Source organism: Cercospora beticola, chromosome 7 (assembly GCF_033473495.1).
Source record: "Cercospora beticola chromosome 7, complete sequence".
Lineage (NCBI taxonomy): Eukaryota > Fungi > Ascomycota > Dothideomycetes > Mycosphaerellales > Mycosphaerellaceae > Cercospora > Cercospora beticola.
In genome coordinates this window covers 1,863,086-1,881,394 of record NC_088941.1, presented here as the reverse complement: position 1 = coordinate 1,881,394, position 18,309 = coordinate 1,863,086, and the positions used below count along the sequence as shown (strand labels likewise).

At 51.6% G+C, this 18,309-nt stretch overlaps 9 protein-coding genes across 9 annotated transcripts; 5 read left to right on the top strand and 4 right to left on the bottom strand.

Annotated features, from left to right (window-relative positions):
- Positions 1 to 237: 237 nt before the first annotated feature.
- RHO25_010990 (uncharacterized protein) lies at positions 238 to 2,142 on the top strand (the record flags this gene model as incomplete). Its single annotated transcript, XM_023602132.2, has 1 exon — positions 238 to 2,142. The coding sequence occupies one exon, from the start codon at positions 238 to 240 to the stop codon at positions 2,140 to 2,142; it is 1,905 nt and encodes a 634-aa protein (XP_023451091.1).
- Positions 2,143 to 3,523: 1,381 nt separating this feature from the next.
- On the top strand, positions 3,524 to 4,022 carry RHO25_010989 (uncharacterized protein; the record flags this gene model as incomplete). The annotated part of the gene is made up of 2 exons (XM_023602133.2): positions 3,524 to 3,769; positions 3,825 to 4,022. 2 exons carry the CDS (start codon positions 3,524 to 3,526, stop codon positions 4,020 to 4,022), a joined length of 444 nt encoding a protein of 147 aa, XP_023450763.1.
- Positions 4,023 to 4,820: 798 nt separating this feature from the next.
- On the top strand, positions 4,821 to 5,540 carry RHO25_010988 (uncharacterized protein; the record flags this gene model as incomplete). Its single annotated transcript, XM_023602134.2, has 3 exons — positions 4,821 to 4,855; positions 4,911 to 5,305; positions 5,359 to 5,540. The coding sequence occupies 3 exons, from the start codon at positions 4,821 to 4,823 to the stop codon at positions 5,538 to 5,540; spliced, it is 612 nt and encodes a 203-aa protein (XP_023451089.1).
- Positions 5,541 to 6,140: 600 nt separating this feature from the next.
- Positions 6,141 to 7,357, bottom strand: RHO25_010987 (uncharacterized protein; the record flags this gene model as incomplete). The annotated part of the gene is made up of 2 exons (XM_023602135.2): positions 6,141 to 6,165; positions 6,225 to 7,357. The coding sequence occupies 2 exons, from the start codon at positions 7,355 to 7,357 to the stop codon at positions 6,141 to 6,143; spliced, it is 1,158 nt and encodes a 385-aa protein (XP_023451090.1).
- A 1,003-nt stretch (positions 7,358 to 8,360) lies between these two features.
- RHO25_010986 (uncharacterized protein) lies at positions 8,361 to 9,132 on the bottom strand (the record flags this gene model as incomplete). Its single annotated transcript, XM_023602136.2, has 2 exons — positions 8,361 to 8,499; positions 8,567 to 9,132. 2 exons carry the CDS (start codon positions 9,130 to 9,132, stop codon positions 8,361 to 8,363), a joined length of 705 nt encoding a protein of 234 aa, XP_023451087.2.
- Positions 9,133 to 10,115: 983 nt separating this feature from the next.
- On the top strand, positions 10,116 to 11,459 carry RHO25_010985 (uncharacterized protein; the record flags this gene model as incomplete). The annotated part of the gene is made up of 1 exon (XM_023602137.2): positions 10,116 to 11,459. The coding sequence occupies one exon, from the start codon at positions 10,116 to 10,118 to the stop codon at positions 11,457 to 11,459; it is 1,344 nt and encodes a 447-aa protein (XP_023451088.1).
- A 536-nt stretch (positions 11,460 to 11,995) lies between these two features.
- Positions 11,996 to 13,003, bottom strand: RHO25_010984 (uncharacterized protein; the record flags this gene model as incomplete). Its single annotated transcript, XM_023602138.2, has 1 exon — positions 11,996 to 13,003. The coding sequence occupies one exon, from the start codon at positions 13,001 to 13,003 to the stop codon at positions 11,996 to 11,998; it is 1,008 nt and encodes a 335-aa protein (XP_023451085.2).
- Positions 13,004 to 14,024: 1,021 nt separating this feature from the next.
- RHO25_010983 (uncharacterized protein) lies at positions 14,025 to 15,110 on the bottom strand (the record flags this gene model as incomplete). Its single annotated transcript, XM_023602139.1, has 1 exon — positions 14,025 to 15,110. The coding sequence occupies one exon, from the start codon at positions 15,108 to 15,110 to the stop codon at positions 14,025 to 14,027; it is 1,086 nt and encodes a 361-aa protein (XP_023451086.1).
- A 1,329-nt stretch (positions 15,111 to 16,439) lies between these two features.
- RHO25_010982 (uncharacterized protein) lies at positions 16,440 to 17,393 on the top strand (the record flags this gene model as incomplete). Its single annotated transcript, XM_023602140.2, has 1 exon — positions 16,440 to 17,393. The coding sequence occupies one exon, from the start codon at positions 16,440 to 16,442 to the stop codon at positions 17,391 to 17,393; it is 954 nt and encodes a 317-aa protein (XP_023450778.1).
- Positions 17,394 to 18,309: the final 916 nt, after the last annotated feature.

Here is an 18,309-nt window from a genome sequence, read left to right as displayed (position 1 = left end):
CTATGTCCCATCGACGACTCCAATTCCCTGTCTGAAAAAATTTGACATTAGTTAGTCTCTCGGCGCAGTGTGAAAGGATTCGAGCTTATGCTGCAACAAGAGGTGGGGGAGACATGATCTGCACAGAAGGATCATGCACCGCCACCTGGCTGTGCTGAGCTGTTGTTTTCGTTAAAACACATAAAACAGTACGTCCCTCCGTTATGATGAGCACGGAAGAGGGCACCAGATTAACCCATGTCACCAGTTGCTCCTAGCGCTGAGGCGCTGAGCGCCACGTACCAAGATGCTCATCAAGTTCAACAAGTCTCTGGTCAAACGCTGTTCTGGGCATTAGTCCCGCTCGCACTCAATGCCATGGGACAAGAATCTCCGACAGCAAAGATAATCTTCGATGCGGGCTATCTGGCAGAAGGAAGTCTCGTACCACATCTCTCATCGCCGGTCTTCGTCCTGGCTGATTGTATCTTCGACATTCTCGCCATCTTTCAAGCACTCCGTACGACATCGTCAGAGACGGCATCGGACGATGATGTATCAAGTGCCAACTTTTCAAGGAGCCAGTTAACTGTCGGGAACGTCTCCGTGCGGCTTTTGCTGTTCATCTTCGGGGTCCTGCCGCAAGCGATCAGACTCTTCGCCATGAAAGGAATTCCATTTGTCCAGGTATTGGCCGGAGTCTTCTTAGTGGGCAGCTTGGCCCGGATGGCAGCGATCTTTGCGTTCCGATTGAGAGACGACCCTCATCGCAAGTTTCAGGAATGGTTCTCGGACAGGCCTGAAGTCAAAGAATTACTACTGGGCGGCGTGTTGCTGTGCCATGCCGTCATTTGCTGCCTATCCTGGTATCAGATTGCCCAAGTGCCATATCTAGAGCATTCGAGTCTCACGGACAATTTCAACAATTTGTGCGCCTGGATCTCTGGAATTGGTGCCGTCCTTCTTATCGCAACGCTCTGCTACTGGATTCTAAGCGTTTTCTTCGCTCCTTTCTGGCGATACTCCCTTCTGCCATACACGCCACTACCGTTATGGTTCTGTGTTTCAAGCTTTTTAGGATATCCTCATCACCTTTTGCAAGCGGGCGAGACAAGAGCGGCGTGTCTACATGGAAGTGGCACGACAAGTTGCGCAGACGCCAAGATTTGCAATGGCAGATTACATTGTTACGCCAAACCTATCCAAATCACCTTTCCACTCATCGCGGTGGCACTTATGGGTAGTTATGCGCTTGCTGTATTACTGGTGAAAGGAGCTGCCCTCGTTCCTGGTCATTCTCCTGCTTCTGTCCCCGAGCCGAACATTGAAGAGCCTGCTACCGATACTAGAGTCGATGCTACAGTTGTTGAAATGGATCCAAGTTCTTCGACGTCGGAACCTTCTGGTCATGTTGCTGTTTCTAACCCTGAACCGGTCACGAAAGAGCCTTCGACTGGTCGTAGTGTCGATGCTACATTTGTTGCAGGGGCCGCAGGTTCTTCGATATCAAACCCTCATATTTATGTTGCTGCTTCTGATCCGGAACCGGTCGCAAAAGACCTTGCGAACAATCGTCATATCGGCGCTGCCGTTGTTGAAGTGATCGAGGGTCCTTCGATATCGAAACCGAAATCGGAATTCGAGGACGATGCTATGGTATACGGTCTCGTAGCTATTAGATCACTACTTAAAGATGTTGAAACCTTGGGCCGTAGTGAGGCGTACCATCGTTGGCTTCTGACGTCCTACATTTTCAGCAAGTACCGCCAATCACTACCTCAAACCATCGTTCGAAGCTGGAAGGGAACAAGAAAATCTGCGCGGCAAAATGAGGGCGAAGGAACTCTGGATGAAGAAAAAGACTGTGTCCAGCCCCAGAGTCTACAATCTCCTCGATACGTACGCTTCCCTCGAGATCTATTCTGGTTGACCGTGCTGGGCGTCATTCAGCTGATGTTGTTCTTTCTCTTTGCCGGCATGACCCTATGGGACGTGGGTCAAATGCAAAAGTCAGGCACTAAGGTGGCCAAACGAGTAAGCCCAGCAGCGTTCTGGGTAGCGTTCTCATTATTCAATTTGGCGACCGCTGCCACTTACTTCTTTGTAGCCTTCGAAGGGGCTGGCACAGAAACTCCTGCTTGGACAAATATATTGAATAGATGATAGGAGAGCACATTCATTGAGAGCGCACGGCAGATTACATTATCATTGTGCCTGAGCTTCGAACACGAACCTTGATGGAATGCCTTCCAGCCAGACCATGGACCTAATTTGAGCATCCAACTCCGAAGAAACTCCCATTGGATTGACCGCTACTCTTCCACGTGACACTGGCAAATGACCCCTGACCAGCAACACAGGAGCACTTCGTATTATCATTCCACTTCCTGTCTTCTCTTCTCTCGACATTGTTGTCCGCGGCCGCCGCGGAGAACTTTGATGTCCAGCCTTGTGATCCGAAAAAGATTCTCAAGACTGAGGGCAGTCATGAAACCTCTAAATGCCCGCACTATCCGGTGCTTTCGGTACATTGGTCTCGCGCCTGGCCAAGTCTGGACAGGAAGGCCAGACTTCGCTCGTTTAGCAGTTGAACACGATCGAGCTCCGACGATGCCATTGGCTGTGTCTAGCAGAGTCCGCTTACTCAGTTGATGACTGTCTACTCCGCATACGGCCTGGACTCTGGCAATTCAAGCTCTCTTCTTTGCTATCATCCGTCGCCAGTCAAGCAATACACCGTCAGGGATATTCCCTCCTCTTCACCATATTCCTCGCGGCAAATCTTGAGCGCTGCAACCACATCAGGTCTAGTTCATTACTTTTCCGGGCACGAACTGAGGCACGCCCTGCAGGTGGTCGACGACCTAGTCCAAAAGTGCACGACATTTTACGCTTGGAGAATTCCAAGCACGCGAAAGTCATTCTGTCACTTTCTAACAAGACAAGCCGCTTAGATTGCCCAGCAGCCTGCCCTCCGGTTGCGCTGTACTTCTGTCACGAAGATAATGGGGACCAGTGGCTGGCATCCGTACTCAGCCTAGTAGTCGCTGGCAAATGGTCTGAGAAGCATGATTCCAGCCAGCACGTGGTCGTTACAATGTGCTAACCAACCAATATGCTCTGCGTGACAGGCGGACTCGGAGCCTCCCAAAACGCCGCTCGGCATGCCGCCGCAAGCAGCTCAAGCTACTGACAAGCGAAGAACTAAGCCGTCTTATGATGCTTCCACCAATCAAGCAGAGAAGTCACAGCGCGATCGTGCGAGGGACGAGACAATGCTCCAGAGTTCGGTGATCTCGACCGGTGAGATGCAATCGACCAACATGCCGCCCATTGGCACCAATGCGCCTGAGACTCCGAATAGCAGCACGAATGTATCATTTCGCAGTATAAAGGCAAGAAGGATTTGCTCCTCCATTCGACTTTCATCAGCACACTCAACCAATCCAGCAAAGCATTAAAGCAACACAAACTCAAACGATCAAATCTACTCCACCAACTCCTTCGACCAACTTCAACCACCAACTATCAACTATCAAACAAAATGTCTTGGGGCAAGATTCTCATGATCGGCTGCTCGCTCTTCTGCGGCTCCCTTTTTGGAGGCAACAAGCGTGACCTTGATGCCGGTAACATTGCTGAGCGCACCGCCATCTTCTACTCGGACAAGCCACTCAGCGTCGATCTCTCAGGCGCCTCCGTCGAGACCAATGGTGACATCAGCAACACCACTGCCGTCTTCCACTTCCAGGATGGTCGCAACGAGACTGGCAACCTCACTGGTCATGCGGTACGTTTCTGGCATCTCCAACGACAGCGAATTCCTACTAACATGAAGACCACAGGCTCAATTCCCACATGGAGTTGGCTATGGCAACTTCTCGATCTCGGAGGGCGAAGGCGAGTGGATCATGGTCGATATGACATCTGGTGCTCCAGGCCTTGCGAACTTATTCCAGTGGATCATCAATGCCACTCAAGACGGCACTGTGACCAAGCAGGAGTTCGACCAAGCCATTACCATCGTCAAGGCTCTTGCTTGAATGATGGGAACCGTATTGGCGAGTGCAGGGACCTTGGAAGGCGTTGAATTACGAGCATTTGGTTGATGATGATATCGTTTCGTTGGGTTTGGATTTGCGATTGGCTACGATTCAATTTGTTGTACGATAGGGAGAAACGACGCTGCTGGCCAGCTATTTCACTTCACGCGTATCCGGCTTCCTTTTTAATTCGTTCCCATCGCTCAACTGCGGTTTTCGACCCGAACAACAGAACGCTGTGACGCCACGAGAATGTGCACAGTTATGAAAATTGTGGAGAGAAGTTGTTGGCTATGCCGATGGCAGGTTGTTGGCTATGCTGTCATCGGCATCAGAGCAGGGCCCGGAGTGTTGTCCGATGCCTGTTTCTGGTTCTTCAAAATCCCTGTTTGAGCTGTGGGGCCGACGTGCTCCTCACTGTATCCTCAACTACGTAAACGTGGTGATGCCATTTCTCAATCACGGTGGCTGAAGACTTGGATGGGGTGATGTAAGAAGGTGAAGTCTTTGGGTGCGAGTGAATGCCTGCGCCACATGTGGTCGAGAGCCACAACTAATACTGCGAGTTGTTGGTCATGAAGACGTAGAGCAGACCACATTACAGAATGGTGAGGAGCTGCTGTGGCCAATTCAGCAGATTAGTATGATGCTGGATACTATCATGCTCTTGGTATAAAAGTATTGCAGAACCTCTTCTCTTCAGGATATTGACAAACCTTACCATACTTGAAACATTGTCAAAGTTACAGCAACGCACTCACAAGTAGATCTCCATCTTTCGCACGGATATACTTCATCATGGACGCAGCAGCCAGTGCCGTTAACAAGCTCTTGTAAGTCTGCCATACATCTTCACAACATTACTCATGATTAACAACATATCAACAGGAGCAAAACTGGAGAGAAAGACACCACAGTTGAGCAAGAAGTCGCTCCAGCCGTCGAACACGACACCATCGTGAAAGAGCATGAGACACGAGAGCAGAAAGTCGTAGACAAGGAGAAGCACGTTGATCACTATCACACCACGGTTCAGCCTCTCGAAGACCGCGAGGTTCAGGAGACAAAGCACGACCACGAGCAAGCTGCTACGGAATACCGCAAGATCAACAAGGACACCAAGGCAGACGAGGCCCAAGCGCAAGCCGCTGCAGAACGCGAGAAGTTCAGAGACACAACCGACGAGGGCGTCACACATGAGAAGAAGGTCAACGAGGGAGAAGTCGTTGGCGAGCAGGTTCACCACCACTTGCACGAGGTCGTCCAGCCCGTGATTGAGAAAGGTCAGTCATCCTATAAATCCCGTCGCTATACCGAAGCTAACCTCACCTCATAGAAATCGTCAAGCCATCCGTCACACACAAGACCATTCCTGTCAAGGAAGTCATTCAAGAACAATCGCAGAACCATGGCGTCACAAGAAAGGAGCCAATCTCTGTCGATGAGTTTACGCACCGTCTAGATGGCGAAAAGAAGACTGAGCACAAGGTTGCTGGCGAACTTCCTGCTGAGCAGTAGCTGCCTTGTCTTCGTCTCCAACGACTATATTGTACGATATTACTTCAGCGATACCAATCCTCAACTAGCTACGGTTGAGTAGAGCCCATGCTTGAAAATGAAAGATGAATGAATCCAGTGCACATACACGTTTCATGCAGCTTGAAAACTTGGATATGAGAGTGACATGCCTGTGTCAATTTCAACAGTGCTAGTAGAGTGTTCACATCAACATGATCGGCCGGTTCGATATGCAGGCATTGTACCTGCGCTCGTCCGTTCGTTCTTACGTGCCGATCATAAAGAGGTTTCGCCCCATGTTTGCCACTCAGGCGACGTGCCACGCATTGATCGCGACACTCATCGCTGTCTAGCCAGACGGCATGCGTTGAATGCCGAAAGGCTTCACTGCTCTGAGCGACACTGAACACGATGTGGTACGAGAATTTCTCCCACGACCTTATATCGTCACCGGGTTCTAGAAGCCGTCGGGTCGCAGGATGGTAATAGAGCAGGATCAAGCATCGAGTTGGGCATGGCAAAGGAGGATTCGGATCTCTCAATGGCCCGAGTAGAACCTTCATGGGTAGATTATGAAGCGGTTGCTTCGCCCATAGTGCATCAGTCATTGTCGTAGAACGCATCGCTGGGCAACATAATCAGCACATTAACTCGCAGTTGCTTCAACAAGCCAGAGACACTCACATTCTTAACGCCGTATGTGTTCCGACAGGAACTCCCAACCTCTTCGCCAGTCCAGGTGTGCTGATCTTCACCCCCTGCGAATTGCCATTCCCAAAATGTCGATGTATCTTTGCAGTGGGTCTCCAACTCTTCCCGGAAACATATATGGGAGCGTCGGCGGCCGCTTCCTCATCTCTCGGGGGCTTTGTGGTTTTCCTCGCTGAGTTAGTAGCCCAACGAGTCAGACCAATGTCGTCGCGATAAGACATGCGCTCCGCTGTCTCGGCTGTTTGTTGCTGAAATTCGAGAACTGCTTGGTCGAAAAGCTGCTCGATTGAGGTTTTGCCAGGCTCTGAGATACCCAAAACGACTTGAGCTTTGGCTATGCTAGGCGGACGAGAATATATTTCTTCTTGTCTGCTCGGAATACTGGCTGAACGAGAGTGACATCTGCTGCCGCGAGGGCGATACGTTGTAATACTGTCGTCTTGTGACAATTGGCGTGGAGCTAATACTTTGCTTGGTGGTCGTCGATCTCGCGGAGTTTGTCTTCCTGGCGGCAGTCCTGCAGTTCGAGCGGCGGCGTGCTGCTGTAGGTAGCTATTTGCTGAGATGTGGTTCTCTAGCATCTTCAGGGTATTTTGACGTTCGGCCTCGGTTGCATCAACGCTGTGCTCTCTCCTCTGCAGTTCCATGGCTTCTTCGTAAGACGGTGGAGAAGGTCGTATCGCCTGCAAACTGTCTACGCGAATTGGGAAGTTCTTGTTCGCTGAACGCACGCGCGTCTTCCTCCGCATCTGCCTTTCACTTTTCCCGTCCTTGTCCTGTCGCGGTACTGATCTTGTCTCCTCGTTGACTTTGTTGGATCTCGTGTGCTCGCTGCTGGGCTTCAAATGTTGGGTCGACGCATCGGCAGACAAGATTTTTGGAGCTTGGGAGCCCGGCGGAAGCGGGAAATGGTATACGACATTGTCAAGCTGGTAGGGCACAAACACAATGTCGCCTGGCAAGCATTTCGCGTGTGTTTTCACCAGTCCAACGTCGATCAAAGTCCAAGCTACTTGATTTGGATCCAGGTGTGCAGAAGATTTGTGCCGCGTGGGATTGTCGCCTTTTGGAATCTGATCGTGTTGCTGGCCCTGAACGCATTGCATGGCTGGCGGTACGATGCGCTTTGTCCAGCTCTCGTTTTGATAGGATCAGTATATGAACTCTGGCATCACTCAGCCATCTGGACGATCGAGACCTCGAGTCGCTGGCGCGCATGCTTCGCTGTGTATCTTACGGCGGCCGCACAACGTAAAGATACAACGAAGTGACGTGTTGGTTTTGCACGGGGCACTGATCCGGTAGCTGTTGCCATGAAGGCCGCTGGCATGAACCCTGCTGTATCCTGTCCACACAGCAAACCTAAACACTCATTGGTCGAAGTATCCTCGTCAAACTAAGGTTCAACACAGCCATGTGCATCAGTGGAAAGTCATTCGTGAACTCTACTCTCCTGAACATCCCAGGGAAACTCTGCTCTACTCTGTTTGCTTCACGCTGAGAACACTCAGCTTCCGTGCCGAATTGCACGATGAGCTTGTTGCAAGTGAAGCGCCCTTCAGTTGCATCGCGCAGCAAAATTCAGGCAGATGCCATCTTTGTTTGGTCCTTTCCGAGAGTAAGAGTTCTCCTGACCAGCATCGTTGTGGGGAGGGCTCGAATCCCAAACCCGAAAGCAGCCATTGCAAGACAGAGATTTATTGAATGTGATCGCCAAGCTCACATCTTGATTCTAAAAAGAGTGTGCAACTGCAATCCTGGAGAGGTTACTCGTGACAACCGAGGACACCCGTTGGACAGCTCCATTGGCGCGGCTCATGGTGTTCAGTGAGCAATACTTATCGCAAACAGGGTGCACAACAATAAGCGACGATGGCAATTGACAAGCCAGCCATGATTGCTCTCTCCTGCAAAAGGCTTTGTTGCTGCATCAGACCGTGGTTGCTCTCTCCTGCAAAATGCTGTGTTGCTGCATCAGAGCCGTATTCTCGCAGAACTTCGTGCCTGTGTAGAATTTCTTGTACGACTACACCTGATGGTGTCACGATATTGACCCTCGAGTATGTGTCATGACAGGCCATGCTATACCAGATCTCGCTTGCGAGATCTTCAGGCGTCGGTAATAGTAGAGTCTGATACAGGCGTCACTGGTTGAGTGACACGAGCTTTGGCCCAGGCCAAGCAGGGCAGCCATTGATCGTCAAGCTCTTTAGCGACAATTGTAGTCAGCTGTTGCCCAATTCCTTCACTAGAAAGTTTCCAAAGAGTGAGTAGAAGCTTGAAAAATGATGAATGTTTAGGAAAGCTGCACTTACAAAGCCCATAGCTTGTAATCCACTTGATGGAGCACCACTCCGTAGTGGGCGAGAATTGCAAGTGCGAGTGGATCTCGATGGCGAAGCAATGAGATGTAGGCGTTCCCACTGAGGATAGGATAGCACATTGCCACACCAAATGGTCGATCTTTGAACACCAAAGGGGCCGCAATGGAGCCTAAGCTGTAAATGCTATTGTGATATGCCTTGCGCCGGGTTGCCGCGTCCAAACCGCTCGGGTCATGGTTCTCGAGACATGCCGTTTCAGCGCGATCCAAGAGCAAATCCAATGAGGATCGTAGCCCTGGTTCCAGACCATCCAAGTTCTCCCTGACGGGTTCGGTCCTTTCCAGAATGACCTTCATCGGCCCGTGATGCAGCCACTCCCACGCCACTTCTGCTACGACGGCCGTTCCGGAGAGCGCGTCGAACATGTCGATTACTCGAATGACCAAAGGCGGTGCCGTTTCTTCTTCGTCTGACAGCATGCCGAAGCAGATGATAGCGGTGACAATCGAGAATGCGAAGAGAGCATGGCAGTTTTGTTCGTCGATGTTTTGAAGCATAGGTATATAGAGATTGAGTGCATGTTGCTGATGATATCGAGCTACATTCATCAATGGCTGTCTCTGGCTACCCTCGGACTCATGACGGCGATGGAGCGCTGAAACGGCGAGAAGACCATGGAGAAGAAACGGATAAGAAAAAGCCAACCTCGGAACTGCATCTTGCCAAAGATGGTCATCGTCCGCCCGATCAGTCATGGTGCTGTACACGATTGACGTGTAGTGATGCAGGAGCTCCATGTCTCGTACGGGAAAGATCTGTGCATCTGCTGAGGTAGCACCCAGCGCACTGGGCAGAGCCAGCACTTGATTCGGGTAGTGACATGGCCGGTTTCCTCGCGTACAATTGCGGCAAATGGGCCTCTCAAGATCGCATCGGACTTTCCGTGCTTTGCAGGTGCCGCATCCATCGCGGGTCTTCGTGTGAGGTCTTCTTGTGGACATGGCTCAGACTACGGCTGTGGTCCAGGCTGTCCAGCAGGTCGGCCAAGTCTCTTCACTGTCGAGACGCGCGTGAATCTCGCGTTACCAGTCATGGCGTGTAAGGCTTCTTTGTGGCGTTCCAGCGATCGCCATGTAGCATGTGCAGTGCGGAAGAATTCAGAGTCCTCGTACGATGTACGAATGAGATGGGCAGAGAGGAACACGCGAAACCTGGAACGAGAATAGATTTGGCTGAGTCATCAATGCCAAGATTTCTACTCTTCACGTCCAACCACTCACATCTTGCACCAGCACATGAGAGACTTACTTCACGACTTCAGAGTCATTCGCTCGTTGGCCGTTAAGATTTGAATACTCGCGCATGGTCTTCATACTCCGACTATCTTGGCGCAGCATCTTTCATCAGCACCAGTTGAACTGAAGAAGTCCCAACGACCACAAGATTCATCGCACCAGAGCAAGAATTCATCCAGAGTTGCAAGACCCTAGCTGAGACTTGCGAACACAAGTCGGAACGAAAGCTGTAACAGGGCCACAGGATGGCCACGCCCGAGGTGGCGACACCTGATGCTCGAGCCGAACCACCACCCGCGGACGGACTAAATGCGAATGAGGCGGCACCTGAGCAAACGATCAAGAAAAGACCACCAAAGAAGAAGAAGCCAAACTGGGGTCTCATCCACAAAAGCCCATTGCCTCTCGAGATACATCCCCTCCCGGCATTCCACCCCACAAACCCCATATCAATCCTGCGATTCGCATATGCCTACTTATCACAGATTCTCTCACGGCCTTTGTCCCACCCCGAAACACCTTACATTGGATACTTTTCCTCCGAGACACGATCCGTTCATGTCACAGATCCCAAGCATGCGCGCGCCCTATGGGAAGCGGGCTTCTTTGGCAAAGGCACTCTCAGTCGAAGTGAAATGAGCTGGCTAAATCGAGAAAAAGCGCGACTATTAGCAAAGCGTGCTGGAAGTGGAGGAACAGCGGAAGAGAATACTAATGCGAGGCGAGAGAAACGAAGACTGTTCAAGTTGGAGCGTGCTCGAGCTGAGGCGGAGAAAATTGAGCGGCAAAGACTAGTGGAGGAGGGGAAGCTGGATCCGAGTGTTCTTGAAACTGAAGTTACAGAGGTGGATGGTGAGAAGGAGCAAGTGGCTGTGGAGGCCACTCCTCGACCACTGGAGACTACGATTCCGGATCCTGCGATAACATCTCTTCCCCCACAACCCGCAGACTTGGGTCTTGATGATGAAGACGAAGAAGAGCTGATCCCGGATTTTGAGAATCAAGAACATCTCCAGCTAACGCTCGAAGAGGCGTTCTTCCTCTCCTACGGACTTGGCGTACTCGAGATCCGCAATTCCGAGACCAGCAATGCCGAATACAGTGGCTACGATCTACTACGAACCTGTTCTGCCCACGGCTTCTTCCCCGTCACAAAATCAATACCCGAGCACAAGATCCGACCCGATGATCAATTCCTGCTGAACTACGTCGTGTACCACCACTTCCGCTCACTAGGATGGGTTGTCAGACAAGGCGTGAAATTCAGCGTAGACTACCTGCTCTACTACCGCGGACCAGTATTCAGCCACGCAGAATTCGCTGTAATCATCATTCCGGCGTACGCAGATGCTTACTGGAGCACGGATGAAGGGAAGCAAGAACGCAGGATCAAAGAGAGCCATAATTGGTGGTGGATGCATTGTGTCAATCGGGTGCAAAGCCAGGCATTGAAGACATTGGTCATGGTGTATGTGGATGTCCCTGCTCCGATTGAAACAGACTCGAGAGATATTGGAGCGATACTGAGGAGGTATAAGGTCAGAGAGTTCATTGTTAGGAGATGGACTCCGAACAGGAGTCGCGACTGAGATGTCGCCGCAAATGGAGATGGCAAGATATGTGTCGCTATATGCGGAGATAATGTACCTCCTCGTAGCGCCTGTAAAAGCCCCAAAGGAGTCGGACCATTTCGCACAGGCGACACAAATCATGAGTCATCCGCGTCTTCCCATCGCGAGCATGTCGAGCTCGATCTTCGTCGATTGGGGTTCCACAATGTCAATTTTCATCCAGTACTCACTGAAAGGAAGCACTTGCATCTTTATCGGCAGGCCCAGTGCCTGTCATGAAATTGAGGATGGGACAAAGGTGGGGTTCTTTCTGATAATGTCTGAATCATAACTCTATATCTACAAGATGCTCAATGCGCTGCGTCTGCTAATTCAACACCACCATGACCAGCATAGTAGGTCATCAAACGCCTTCTTCGGATCAATGCGCTGGCCGAGATTGCGCTCGATCGCCCTGGTTCAGTTCGTCACAGCCTGATCAATGCCGAGCTTCTGTGCAACGTTCTCTAGCAATATTCAACCCCAAGACAGTCTGATATCTTCCCTTCGTTCCTCTACCATTGCTCGTTGATTCGAGGGTTCTTGGCTGCTTTGCTGTTCGCAGCAAACCGCGTCCAAGTGGCTGTCTGCGGCTTAGGCTTTGCGGCAATAGATGCCCACGTGCTCTTCTGAGGCTGGAGGACAGTTGTCTGGCTTGCTTGACCACTGGAGCCAAGTACTTTGGTCTCGTTGCTTTTGACCGTCAAGCTTGGGTATGGCGGCTCAGCAGTTGGTTTTGCCTCGAGATATTCGGCGGGCGCTTCCGGGATGATGGTCTCTGGTATCACAGGCTGTTGGGGTCGCTTCTTGAGAAAAGCCTTGTATACCTTGTGCAACTCTTCGGCTGGCATCTCCCCATCGCGCATGTATGCCGCGAAATGGGCATCTCGGTCGTATCCAGTGGCTAGGACCCACAGCTCTCCTGTTGCTTGGGCATCTTCGACGGAGCTGTGGAAGATGCCTTGGATATCCTTGTTGAGGTGTTCAAGCGTCAATGAAGGCAGGTTGCGTTTTCCGTAGAGACTGCGACTCTGTGTGTCAATCATGTCGCTGCGGCCGAAAATGTCGGCGACATGCTCCCCGAATGCATTCCAGTCGCTGTGCACATCATGCATTACGACCGGTCTGTCCTTGCAGATCTTCGTAAGCCACAGCACAATATCTGCAATAGGCTGGGCACCGTTTTCGGGTTGGATGTCGCCGTACTCGACACCAAATATGGGTAGATCGAAGGATATGGTGAGACCAACTTGCTCTGGGTAGTAGCAGAAGGTGTCAAGAACTGTCTCGCCAGACATGTTGGTTACACTAACTCGACCAACTCTCTTGTACTTTTTGCCCTTGTGTATAGAGTGGTTGACCATCTCGGTGTCGATGGCGACAGGCTCTCCTGGAAAGAGTCGATCATAGCGAGGGTGGAGTTGTGTAGCTCTGCATTGTTTTCTTGATGTGCGCAGGCTAGCCCACGAGCGCTTGGGCTGGGCCTGTTGGCTTGGGATCATGTTCATGTCGATGAACGGCATTGTCCTTGGTGCGATGATGTATTTGTTGTAAGTTTTGTGGACGCTGGATGCGAGTGCTGTTGCTGTGTGCTTGAAGTCGAGGGTCGTGTGCAGAGTATGCTGCTTGCGTGCTAAGGCTTCTTGAAGGTGTTGATGGAAAGAAGTGCTAGCCCAGAAGAGAGGTCCTTTTATAAGAGAGGAGAAGTTCACGTGGTGAACGGGTCACCGTGCGTGTTCACTATGGTTGTTCATCGTCCCTATTCACAACCCCAGTGTTGAAGCCAATGAAAGACTCCCATGATAGTGAATGTCGGCAAGAACAAAGCTATTCATGTTGGAGCTTCGTTGAACAAAGAATGTATGGGTAGCGCGTATCGTTCGACTGAGCCAGGGTATAGACAAAGTAGTTGTATGTGAGTATACTTGTTCAGCATGCCACAGGACCGCTTCCTCGATGGGCACAGCGCTGTTTCGGGTTATATGTCACCATACTCGACGCCAAACTTGAATGGACGAAGAACACGCCGACGCTGAGCTCTCGACATCGACGGCAGATGACGTTCCAGTCCAGATCCAGCAATCTCTGTCGCGCGATTCCGATGTGAACAATGTCGTCAATCTCTTTTCTTCTCCGTCGACTGACATCTGCTCATCGCGTGTATACTTCCTTCAGTGACGGTATCCGGTGAGCAGTACCAGCGGCTCTGCCGTAGTTTGAGCGTCATCGGTGTAGCTAAGAATATAAGTCGGCACAGTCGATAGTATCCGGAAACTTCTCTCCAATGGCGAGAGGTGTTGAGGCTATAGTGTTCGATCGATAATCATATACCGTGAAGTCGTAAAGTCGGCGGTGTCTACTACTATCTTACAACTTCATCATACCGCTCTCCTCTTCGTGTGGCCTCCCACTGCTCTGGTGCTTGGTCATTTCTCCGTCTGCCTTAGCCAGCCTTTCGGCCTGCGCTTTGAGCTGTGCCGCTTCGCGTGCCTTGCAGTTCTGCTTCTCGGCCAAAGCGATGCTCTTCGAAACCACACCTCCTTCTTACCAGACTTCTGGAACTCGTGGCTGCTGCTGCTTCTTCTGGGGCTTGGTCGCCGCAACAGAGGCCCAAGACTTCACACCACCCTTGGCTGGCTGGGCTGGAACCTGGCTCTGAGCCTGCTGCTGAGCTACCGTGACTGTTTGCTTCCCCTGGCCACTCGGACCCAGGATCATGGTGCCGTAGTTGATCACGGTCATGTTCGATGGGCCGGGCTGCTTGTTCACAGTCATGTTCGATGGGCCTGGCTGCACGTGCTTCGATTTTGGAATAGGCTTCGCCCAAGCACCAGCAGCTGTGAAGCCTGCATTTGCCGCCAGAGGCTCTTGAGTTGCGTTCTTCTTGCCGTCCTTCGATGCCTTCTGCCGATTCTGGCCAGGTACCTGGTCACCCCACATGTACTTCGCGAACTCGGCGTCGCGATCGTACCCCGTGTAGAGAACCCAGAGCTCGCCAGTGACCTGAGCGTCTTCAGTGGAGCTGTGAACGTCGGCCTGAATAGTCTTATTCAATTTCGCGAGTGCAAGATCAGCCAATTTGCGCACGCCGTAAAAGTCCTGGGTGTCGTGGACTGTGCTTCTGCCGAAGATCTCGCTGGCATACTGTCCAAAGGCGTTCAGGTCGCTGTATTTGGCGTGCATGATGACATCGCGGCCGCTGCAAATCTTTCTTAACCAGCCTACAGCCGTCTCGATCGGAACTGCGCCATTGCTTGAGAGGAGGTCGTCTGCCTCGACACCAAATCTCGGAGGGTCGAAGAATTGTAATTCGAATGCATCATCAGGATAGTAGACATAGACGTCTAGGACCGTCTCTCCAGAGATGTTCGTAACGCTTACTCTACCGACTGCCTTGTGTCTAGTCTCATCGGCCAGCACGTGGTTTAGCATTTCGGTGTCGAGCGCGACGGGCTCGCCAGGGAACAGACGATCGTAAAGTGGCACCAGTTGGGTGGCGCGGCATTGCGTCTCCGATGTGCGCAATGTGTGACGACCGCGACGGGGGCGACGCGTGGGCTGGGGAGTAGTGTACGTGATATATGCTGTTGAAGGACCCATGGCCTGAGCTATCTTGTTGAAGCCAGCCATGCTGATGAATCTGATCAGTGATGTTGATTCGAAGTGTAGAGTGAGAAGATGTGTGCGAAGTTGTAGCGGAAGGTACTGTGATCGTGTAGCCGAAGCAGTGATTGAGGGTTGCCCAGGTAGTGGAGGATCCGAGTGTTGATGAAGAAAAGATCGATTCCGAGGAAGTCTCTTATACCAGAGGCGAAGTTCTTCCCGAACGCGTTCACCATTGCTGTTCACTGTTCACTCCTGCATAACACGGCTCTTCACTGTTGTGATCCGCTGGTGAAGGACGCCAGTGAACGCTGATAGGAACAATGGCGACTGGTGAAGAATATCTGCACATGATCCGTCGTGAATAGATTTTGACCCTAGTTGGAGTAGTGTTCAACGTGTCGTAGGATACCAGGTCTCATCCAGCTTCTCTGGGATCATTGTCCTCATGGGCGGCTACCATACAATATGTGGTGGACCATAAAGCGAATACCTCGAGCATTGTGTGACCGAGGTGTCAATCCAGCTTTCCTCATTTGGCTGTCTTCGCCAGTCGGACAGGCACGATCAGTGACAGTTCGGGAGCGCGGTCCAAGCCATGATATTGGAACTCCAGCCAAGTATCCGAGATACTCCGAGAAGACGTATCAAGAATCATTGAATATACCGTGTTGACTGAAGTGATAGGATGTTGCAATATTGATGTTGCGGCCATGTGAAGAGCTGGTGAGAGAGATCGAGCGAACCACTTATATGACCAGTGTTGTTCGCTTGCTCTAGGCTGATTGCCTCCTGTTTGTCTCGGCTTGATTGTTGCATTACTAACGCACTTCACTGAAGAAATGTCTCAAACCAGATGTGCCACCGCTTGTCAGGCAGCAATTTTTGAGATGCAAGCCTGGTCGTGCAAACCTGTATAAGACCTGCATTGTTCGAGATGTGTAAGCTTAATGATCTCGATATGAAGTCATTGTTCAGTTCAGCTGCTTCAGCAACGTCGCGTAGCGTCTATGATCGAGAAGTGTAGTGGTGCAAATCTGCTGCCTGACGGGAGAAAGGCATCGTTGCGGTGCTCGAAGGAATCGAAGGATTTGCGAAAACGTGTCCGGGTTTCCTCTTCGGGGTTGCTCAGCCTTCAACTGCCCATACGTCAGCTTCACCTTTAGCCGTGTTCCGCGTTCAAAAAGAAGTGATTTGAGCAGTGCCAGGCGGCCCCAAGTCCATTTTCGCAATTGCCCTTATTAACTATTCCTGCTGTACTTCGAAAGGGCGCCGCGTTCGGGTGTTCCTGATCAAGCTCTGGAGTCAGCGATACCACAATCAATTGCTGCGATTTTTTGGTGTTAAAGTTCAAGCATGGGTCGTGCTCCAGAACAGCAGAGGGACGACTTGTCAGATGCGGCATCTTCACGAGCAGACGCTCTCACACTCAACGAAGAAGAGCTTCCGACCTACGATACTGCTGCGCCTGCGCATTCAGGGACACCTATCATCGACGAGAAGCGAAGCTCAGCTGCGGGTCCAACAGTAGAAGCACCATTCCGCTTTCCAGAGGCCGACCTACCGACTTATGACACCGCAACGAGCGGTCGAAAACTCATCGCTATACCGCAAACGTCGCCATCCGCGACAGCACCTTTCTTGGACTCTTGGTCGCCTGATCTTCTGGCGTGCGGCATCACTGAGGAAAGCTTTTCTTCATTCCTATCCACATTATCAGCATTCGTATCTGCGAAAGTCTCCCAGCAAGTCTTGCAGCATGCTACGGACATTGGCAATTCGCTGGGCAATCACCAGAAACAATATGCCAACAATGTCAAGAAATCAGTGAAACGTATCGGCAACTCGGCCAAGAGTTTCAATCCTTTTGGTGTTCTCGGCGGCACCATTGCCCTCACAGTCGGCGCAGCCAGCCATGTAGTGACTAGCGTAGTCACTGCACCTACGAGTATTATCAAAAAGCCGCGAACGCCACGAGAGCGTGCGTTCGCATATCTTGCTGCTGCAAACAAAGATTGGTTCCAGGCCAGAGGACTGCAAGCGATGTTGCTCGACACAAACGAGTTGGCGGCAGAGCTGACCATCACTGCGCACGAGATCGTCGACGCGGGTGGAGTCGCTGGTCGTGATAGTCCGCAGGTACTTGCCAATGGTTTGGAGAAATGGCTTGCACCGTTGCATATTCGAGACCAGCAGGCGGCTGCGGAACTGGCGGAAAGTAGTCGTACAGCGGGCAAGCGAACCTGGCGACCGCAGTTGCAGCTCGGGCTTGCGACGCTTTGGCTCGTTCTGGTGTACGAAAGACAATAGATCCAATACGGTGCAAGTAGATCGCGGATGTTCGCTTCCTGTCAATGATTAAAGTTGAGGAGCCGCTCGAGTCATTCGAGCGACTGTTCGAGAAGATTTCTTCTGCAGCCTCAAGAGAATACGGGAGTAGGTGCTCCACAGGTCACCCACGGGTGAATCCTTTGTCCCCCAAGGTAGAGTCTCCGATTTGCCGTAATCATTAGCAGGCATAATAGGCGACCTCAGCGTACGTTGAAAGTCGCCGCAGACGCAGTCAATCGCCTCATGGCCATTGAAGTCCTTGGCAATCTCGTGTGGACGATCTGAGAGAATTTCCGTCACTGTAGTCTACGATGGGCAGCAGAGCCGGATAAATCAGCTGCCGAAAGACAATGTAGACCTCCCAACCGACTATACGCTGCACGAAATGCGGTTAGTGATGGCGTAATGTTCTCGTCGGGCAGGAATCCGGCATCACAGCTGGCAGGACGAGACTTTGCTCTGCGAACCACGCGTCATCCTCATCGCGACTTCTCTCAACCTGTTCGAAGATCTGCTCGGATTGCGGTCATCGTGCGAAGGAGAAGTTATCTCTTCTGTGTGGTCCAGAACGCGGCTCGCGGCTGATCCGTCGCGTGTCGCCATGTTCGGAAGGGCGGCTAAGCAGGTGCTTCGACGAATGAGCATTCCCGGAGTGCTCCGTGAAGGATTGCAGGTCATATATATCAAAGTCTGTTGTTTGCGCGAAGGTTTGTACCCGGCGTCCGCATATTGCCTTGGGAGTAGGCATGCCGTAAAAGCTGCTCTCTACTGGCTGAACGAAAGCCGCAGCATCCCACAGGATTGGCTCTTGTGTTCGCCATAGTGTTGATAATGTCGGGCTGATAGGTGTGCAATCTTGGGAGCCCGACAAGCCGTCGGCGTTCGCGTGGGCAGC